Source organism: Sinocyclocheilus anshuiensis, unplaced genomic scaffold, assembly GCF_001515605.1.
Source record: "Sinocyclocheilus anshuiensis isolate Anshui unplaced genomic scaffold, SAMN03320099.WGS_v1.1 scaffold1940, whole genome shotgun sequence".
Lineage (NCBI taxonomy): Eukaryota > Metazoa > Chordata > Actinopteri > Cypriniformes > Cyprinidae > Sinocyclocheilus > Sinocyclocheilus anshuiensis.
Window position 1 is genome coordinate 9,057 of NW_015557174.1, and position 8,800 is coordinate 17,856.

The 8,800-nt window shown below is 46.8% G+C and overlaps 1 protein-coding gene across 1 annotated transcript in view; it reads left to right on the forward strand.

The window, feature by feature from the left end:
* Window positions 1-3,579: 3,579 nt before the first annotated feature.
* The window catches only part of LOC107678362 (differentially expressed in FDCP 8 homolog A-like), a 67,114-nt gene continuing 61,893 nt past the window's right edge, over window positions 3,580-8,800 (forward strand). Inside the window, exons 1-3 of the mRNA XM_016473598.1 lie at window positions 3,580-3,666; window positions 4,578-4,691; window positions 5,028-5,108. Coding sequence (XP_016329084.1) covers window positions 3,580-3,666; window positions 4,578-4,691; window positions 5,028-5,108 — 282 coding nt within the window. The remainder of the gene's footprint in view (window positions 3,667-4,577; window positions 4,692-5,027; window positions 5,109-8,800) is intronic.

The window sequence follows — 8,800 nt, forward strand, 5'->3', positions numbered from 1 at the left end:
GCCACCTGGAGTGCCTGGGACTCAGGGTCAATGTCAATTTTGCCAAGAGCGCGTTGTTCCCCAGCCAGTGAATATCGTTCCTGGGAACAATTTTCGACTCAGCCCAATTGAGAGCTGTTGTCCTGCCGGCTCTGGCCATACGGAGGCTGGTGACCTCCTTCGAGATTGGTACCACTCGCCCTCTCAAAGCGTTTCAGAGGATGCTGGGCCTCATGGCGGCGGCATCGCCAGCACTACAGTTGGGTCTGCTTCGTATGCACCCCCTTCAGTGCTGGTTGAAACCACGGGTCCCATCCCATGCGTGGCGTCACGGACGCCTGCACATCAGGGGGAGTCAGGCCTGTGTAACAGCCCTGGCCCCCTGGAAGAGCTCCCGCTGGATGGAACAGGGTGTGACCATGGGGATGGTTTGCAGAAGGGCAGTTGTCACGACAGACACCTCCAACTCAGGTTGGCGGGCGCTGTGCGAGGGCATACTGACTTTCGGCCACTGGTCGAAGGCGGAAAAAGGCTTCCACATCAACTGCCTGGAAATGCTAGCAGTATGTCAAGCCTGTCAGTTCTTCCTGCCAGTCCTAAATGGGCACCATGTGCTAATCCGATCGGGCAACATGTATGTGATGTCCTACATAAATCACCAAGGAGGCCTCTCCTTGAAGCGTCTCTTCATTCTGGTAGAGTGCCTCCTGGAATGGGCTCAGCTCAACCTGCGCTCGCTGAGAGCAGCGCATATACCGGGCAAATTGAACCAAGGAGCAGACATGTTATCAAGGAGCAATGTCCCCTCAGGGGAGTGGATGCTCCATCCGCAGACGGTTCAGAGGATCTGGGAGATATTCGGCGAGGCCGAGGTAGACCTCTTAGCCTCAGATGACAACTCTCACTGCCCAATTTATTACTCAAAGACCAGGGAAGCATTGACCCACGATTGGCCCAACCTCCTTCTTTATGCTTTTCCCCCGATCGCCCTGATCCCATAGGTAATCAGGCAAGTGAGGAAACAAAAACACAAGGTTCTCCTGGTGGCCAGCTGTTGGTAGCGGCCCCTTGGCCCATTCCGTTGAGACGGGATCTCCTCTCTCAAGCAAACGGGACAATATGGCATCCTCGGCCCGATCTGTGGGCCCTGCATCTCTGGCCGCTCGACGGGAGCCTTCGAGCCTCCCAGAGCGTGTCTTGAACACAATTTCGGATTGTAAATGCATAATAAAAGATTATTGCATAATAAAAGATTAAGATGATTAAGCATTACAATTCCCCAATCTAGACTAAGTTACAGATGTTCTCTCACTTAAACAACTCTCAAAATAAAGTGCTCTGTGACTGTAAAGAAGTAGAATGTTTAATGAAGCTGAGGTGCCATAAATGCATTTACACCACAAAATTATATAATAAATAATGTTATATATAATAAATTAATGTTTTAAAATGTTTTTTTCGAATATACAAATAAGAAATGTATGGGGAAAATGCAATGATACTTTTAATTATAAAAACAAACCACCAACTAAATAACTTTTTTTAATTAGTGAGTCATTTAGTCATTCATTTAACCGATTCGTTCAAACAGCTGATTCATGCAGAAACGAGGCAGCTGACTCTCTTTATGAATGGGTTACTGAATCATTGACTCACTCGATTCGTTCAAAAACATGGATTCATTCAGTAATGAAACACAGCTGTGTGTTGCTCGGAGACACACGACAGTCCTGCTGTGGCTTTGATCGGAACTATTTTCGTCAGCGAAATTTAGCTGTTCTCTCACTTAAACAACTCTCAAAATAAAGTGCTCTGTGACTGTAAAGAAGTAGAATTGAGTTGCTGGGTATAACAAAACAGATGTCGTTTCCCACTATGTTTATAAATGGGCATTTTTTCCTAACCTTATTAAATGTATGTGTCATCTTTCACAGCAAATTTTTACATTGTTTCAATTAATTCAGTTAGAAACTGTAGAGTTGTTACTATTCAAATGAAATCAGTATCAACAAACTCCATCTTTCCACTGCAGAGGAGACAGAAGCTGCATCTGAAGTGGCATTAGATGTATGTAGGGATTTCTAGTACATGAACGGACACTGCTATGCTCCTATCAGCCATCAGGAGGTTTGCTAATCATCCCAGCACATGACTCCAATATTCTAGGTCGACTTCCTGCCAGTCGTGTCGTCATCTACTCAGAGGAGTGATTAAAGATTGATCCAATCAAGAGACAACAAAGCTTTCTTTGTATCAAGGACTGAAAAGGTTCGTTCACAACATATATTATGAATGGGTTACTGAATCATTGACTCACTCGATTCGTTCAAAAACATGGATTCATTCAGTAATGAAATGCCATTGTGTGTTGCTCAGAGACACACAACAGTTCTGTTGTGGCTTTGATTGGAACTATTGGAACTTTAATTGGAAATTGAGCAAAAACGGTCAATATTGTGTCTAAAATGTAAGTCACTCATTTTAACTTCTTGTTTATTGAACTATTATTGTATAGTGTCACATTGTAATCATGCTGATATTCGGGGAAACATCTTCGTCTTGTAATGTTGCTAACCTATATCATACAGTGGGTACGGAAAGTATTCAGACCCCCTTAAATTTTTCACTCTTTGTTATATTGCAGCCATTTGGCATCCTCGGCCCGATCTGTGGGCCCTGCATCTCTGGCCGCTCGACGGGAGCCTTCGAGCCTCCCAGAGCGTGTCTTGAACACAATTTCGGATTGTAAATGCATAATAAAAGATTATTGCATAATAAAAGATTAAGATGATTAAGCATTACAATTCCCCAATCTAGACTAAGTTACAGATGTTCTCTCACTTAAACAACTCTCAAAATAAAGTGCTCTGTGACTGTAAAGAAGTAGAATTGAGTTGCTGGGTATAACAAAACAGATGTCGTTTCCCACTATGTTTATAAATGGGCATTTTTTCCTAACCTTATTAAATGTATGTGTCATCTTTCACAGCAAATTTTTACATTGTTTCAATTAATTCAGTTAGAAACTGTAGAGTTGTTACTATTCAAATGAAATCAGTATCAACAAACTCCATCTTTCCACTGCAGAGGAGACAGAAGCTGCATCTGAAGTGGCATTAGATGTATGTAGGGATTTCTAGTACATGAACGGACACTGCTATGCTCCTATCAGCCATCAGGAGGTTTGCTAATCATCCCAGCACATGACTCCAATATTCTTTTTTTTGCTACAGCAGAATGCATCTATAACTTCCTGTAAGATACGTTGTGTGTGCTGTTGCGCTCAATTGTTTTAATTTCTGAGTCTCTCACTCAGGCTGCGCGAGCCTCATCTTGCATGACATCAATACATTATCAGTTGCCGTTTACACTAAATGCAGTAAAATCAGAATCATTCTTCCTTTTAAAAATTGATTTGTCCTGGACAAGTGTTAATCAAGCCCTGTGGTTCCCCCACGGTTTACTTTGGCCCTACACGTATTATAAATTGCAAACTTTGTGTCATCCTCACTCACAGTGAAGAACTTTCACACAATTACATGTTTACATGCGGTTGTGAGCGTAGCTGTAACATCAAAGCGGACCAGCTCGGAATCGGTAATGCCTAGTTCACACTACAAGATTTTAAGCCCGATTAGCAAGTTAACGAGCTCGCTGACAGGTCGGGCTGTCATCGGGGGAAAATCGGTGGGTGATCAGTGCTCGGCAATCTTTATGTGTGAAATAATCAACGACGCATCAAAGAGGCTCGCTGACGCCTCGCCGACACCAAATGAATATCTAGCATGCTAAATATCTGGACCGGTCGGCCGACTCGACATCACGTGGTGTCAGGTGTCTCGATGAGCTATATGAGGAAGCAAGGCATGGGTTGAGGTCAGCAGAAGAAAAACAGCAGCAGCAACATGGCTTTAAGAAAAGATTGGACACAAGAAATGGAGCAAATTTTTTTCAAAACAGATCATCATGCAATCAGCTTGCAGCACTAATTTCTTTCCGATGTCCATTTTCAAATAAACAACTCGTGTTTCACTTGTTGTTTTGTGTCATTCCCGTTCAACTTCTTGCGTGTGTTTTCATGACAAAACATGGTTTGAGGACCGTGTAGAGTCATTGGGTGACAGAGTTATTGTCAGCTCGTGTAGTGTGTGACCACCCGTTGTGAATCATTCATGTAGTGTAGCGTAGTGTGAACACCATAACGACTTCAAGACAGACAATCAAGTCATGTAGTCTGAACAGCACAGCGATCTGCCGACGTTTTAAGTTGTGTAGTGTGAACTAGGTTTAAGACATGAGACTCACCAGCCGGTCTGGGTCGATTATACGGAAAATCGGCTGATTCTGGTACCTGGCTGGTCAATCAGTGCATCTCATGTCAATTTACATTATCACCTTTAATATTCCACTAAACTGTTATAGATGAAGTTTTCCCTCTGAATCTTCAGTATATATGAATATATATATATATATCATCTAGTTAATAGTGAGAATTGGTCCTTAAATTGAAGTGTTACCATATACTGTATATAATTTTCAGTTTGATAGTAACTCATGACATAAGACTCTGATTGTGGTGTGTGTATTGATGTGTTCAGGTGTGTCGTACATCAATGCGCTATCTTGCTCTGATGATGTCCAGGCCTGTGCTCAAACTGAAGGAGATCAATCCTCTTCTCTTCAACTTTGTGGAGGAGCTAGTGGAGATCAGAGTAAGTATCAAAAAAAGCAAATAATGTAAAATACAATTATTTATTATTAAAAGTATTTATTATTAAAAGTAAAATAATGATTTTCACCTGTTCAGTTCTGAGGTTTTGACTTTCTTGATTGCAACCAACAGTTCAGTAATGCAACAATGACAGTCTATAGAAGTGATAGATAAATTCATTAAAAAAAAACAGGTAACTTTTTTTAAATTGTGACAGTGTAAACCTTTTTTTTTTTTTTTTGTTGGTAAAGCGGTTTAATCTGAAGAGGGCATTGGCTGAAACAGCATTCTATAGAATGCAATCTAAGGTAATGTTTTTATCATTCTTGTACTTCAGAAATTACGTCAGGATATATTGCTAATGAAGCCATATTTCATCACCTGTAAGGAAGCCATGGAGGCCCGACTCCTGCTGCATGTAAGTAATTAGGACACTATTTCATTTAGGCCCTGTCCATTACAGTCATTCCTTGTACTTCACACAAACCTTTACTGTATGAAAATAGTGCTGTTTTTAGTAAGTGTAATACTAAGAGTAGTATTAATTATTAAGCTCTGTTGACAACCTTTTTTTTGCAGTTATCACAGACAATAATTTTGAGAGAATCACTGTTTTACAGCTGATCAAATGAATCATCCAGCGATCAGTATGGCTGAACTATCAACTCTGCAATGGATATTAATATCTAAAGTATGGTGAAAACACTATTTGTGACCCATGCTGGAAAAATGAGTCAGAATGCACACGGGCTAATTTTGAGCTACAGACAAAAAAAGTGAAAAATGTTGATTTTGAGGCCCTCGTCTAGTGATCCCAATGCTCCAAATAGTAATAACACATCTAAAATGATCTTTATTTGTTTGTTTTCTGAGAGGAGTACCTTTTCTCCGCTCGTTTCTCACGCTGACTGTCATCCGAACGTAAAGGTGCTTCCAACTGCGCGCGACCCCGATAAATATACACATATACACAGAATTACAGTATTTAAGTATTCACGCAAACATAGTCTGTTATGTCTTAAGTGAACGTTTGGGGAGCTGTTGGTGAAAAACATCTGATGTGTAACATTATATTAGATCCGTGCATTAGGCTACAGCAGGTCTTAATATAGGCCGTCTCTCTCATTAATGTTAATCTAACGATAAAAGAATCACTCGCTGCTCTTGACTGAAATGCTTTTGTAGTTTTAATAATCAATTTATTTGTAATGAACACACTAAAGGGTTCCCTTTCGATACTTCACTCGTACTGCGTCTTGCTTAAGGGAAAAAAGCCTTTTTTTCTCCTGAACTGAAGCCTTTTCATTCACGCAGTGAAACTGCACGGCCATTGGTTCGTGAAGTGCTTAAAAAATATGTCCTTAAGCTGATCCGAAGCCGCTCGCCGTTGACACGCCTTCGCATCTGGAATCGGGACCTCTCAGCACGGCTGACCTTCTTCTCCGCCACTCCAGTGGCGCAGCAGTTCCGGTCCGGTTCCCCTGCCACCATCCGGCGATTTCTAAAAGAGCTTCTAAAAGAGCAAATTGGTGTTGTTGCAAATGCCACGCCGTTACTGCGGTTCGTGCGGGTCCCCCCTGCACGCCGATGACGGCCACACGGAGTGCGTTTCCTGCTTGGGGAAATCCCATGCGGAAGCTGCGCTCACGGGAGGTATTTGCTCCCATTGCGAGAGCTTCAGTCTCGCCTCTCTCCGCTCACGGATCGCTTTCTTTTCAGAGAGCGACTCCGCCCCCCGCGCCCTCCCGTTTTCTTCCTCCCAGGGACCTGTGAGGAAAATACAGCGGGGCAAAGGGGTCGAGCGATTGGCTACGAGCGAGCTCACACCAGCCCAGATCCCGCGTGCCTCGCTCTCGCCGCAGAGAGAGTATACCCCCGTCCTTTTCTCACGGTCTGATCAGCGTCCCTCTGCTGGTGCGATCAACCTGATCTCATTCGGGGGAAGTGAGGACAAGCTGCTTGATTGACAGCATGTCATTAGCAGCGTCGGATGCAGAGGAGCTGTTGGGCTCGGTGAATGACCCCACCCCCTCGCCATCGTCCGCGCCCCGCACCCCGGCCCAGATCCCGCGTGCCTCGCTCTCGCCGCAGAGAGAGTATTCCCCCGTCCTTTTCTCCCGGTCTGATCAGCGTCCCTCTGCTGGTGCGAGCGACCTGATCTCATTTGGGTGAAGTGAGGACGAGCTGCTTGATGACAGCATGTCATTGGCAGCATCGGATGCAGAGGAGCTGTTGGGCTCGGTGAATGACCCCACCCCCTCGCTATCATCCGCACCCAGCGCTACCAAAGATGGGATGGATGCCGAGCTTCTCCGTATCCTCTCCAAAGCGGTTGAAGAGCTGGGTTTAGAGTGGTCTCCGCCAGAGGAGCCCTCTCACAGCCGTCTGGATGAATGGTTCCTGCCGGGGCGCTGCCAGGCCCCTCGTCAGCGTGCTTCTCCGTTTTTCCCGGAGGTCCACGACGAGCTCACCAGATCGTGGCGCACTCCCTACTCCGCCCGCCTCCATACTGCTTCTTCATTCGCCCTCACTTCGATTGATGGCGCTGAAGAAAAAGGGTACGATAAGCCACCTCCCCTAGATGAATCAGTGGCCACGCATCTCTGCCCGCCCACGGCCATCGGCTGGAGAGCGAAGGCCGCTCACCCGTCTAAGCCATGTAGGACCACTTCAGCTCTCGTTGGACACGCCTACACCTCAGCTGGACAGGCGGCTTCGGCGCTTCATTCTATGGCGGTCCTCCAGGTCTTCCAGGCCAAAATCCTCGCATCCTCCGACAAGTCTGGCCTGGACCCCGCCACCCTGAGGGATCTGAGGAGCGCGACCGACCTGGCTCTATGCACCAACAAGACCACCGCCTAGGCGATCGGGTGATCGATGGCCAGCCTTGTGGTGCTCAAGCGGCATTTATGGTTGATGCTGACGGAGATTAAGGACGCGGATAAGATCCCCTTCCTCAATGCGCCAGTCTCTCCCAAAGGTCTTTTCGGCCCGGCGGTCGAAGGATTCGCTGAACGCTTCACGGAGGCACAGAAATCGTCCCAGGCTATGCAACATTTCCTGCCTAAGCGCTCCAGCTCCGCTGCTGCCTCAGCTCTCCCTAAATCTGCGCCGACTCAGCAGCCCGCGAAATCAGCACCTGCCGCCTCCGCTGTTCAGCCCGCTAAAGCGCAGCAGACGCGGGGGCGCTCTCGCTCGGCCAAACGCTACCCTCTTCCTAAGCGCCAGGGACCCCGACCCAAGATTGCGTTGGACCCGGCGCCTCAGGCATCATCCGCAGAGGTGATGAAATTGCTTGCAAGAGTAGCTGTGGAAAAGGTTCCTCCATCCCAGAGCGAGTCAGGCTTTTACAGCCGTTACTTCCTCGTCCCCAAGAGAGATGGTGGCCTCCGACCCATCCTCGATCTCAGACACCTGAGCCAAGAGCTCGTTGCTTCCCAGCCAGCGAATTTCGTTCCTGGGAGCAATTTTCGACTCAGCCTAAATGAAAGCTGTAGTCACGCCAGAACGAGTTCTGGCCATACGGAGGCTGGCGACCTCCTTCAAGATCGGTACCGCTCGCCCTCTCAAAGCGTTTCAAAGGATGCTGGGCCTCATGGCAGCAGCATCTCCAGTGCTACAGTTGGGTCTGCTGTGTATGCGCCCCCTTCAGCGCTGGTTGAAACCACGGGTTCCATCCCATGCGTGGCATCACGGACGCCTACATATCAGGGTGAGTCAGGCCTGTGCATCGGCCCTGACCCCCTGGAAGAACTCCCGCTGGATGGAACAGGGCATGGCCATGGGGATGGTTCACAGAACAGAAGGACAGTTGTCATGACAGAAGCCTCCAACTCAGGTTGGGGGGCGCTGTGCGAGGGCATACCGACCTTCGGCCACTGGTCGAAGGCGGAAAAAGGCTTCCACATCAACTGCCTGGAAATGCTAGCAGTATGTCGAGCCTGTCAGTTCTTCCTGCCAGTCCTGAAGGGGCACCATGTGCTAATCCGATCTGACAACATGTCTGTTGTGTCCTACATTAATCGCCAGGGAGGCCTCTCTTCGAAGCGCCTCTTCATGCTGGTAGAGCGCTTCTTAGAGTGGGCTCAACCCAACCTGCGCTCGCTGAGG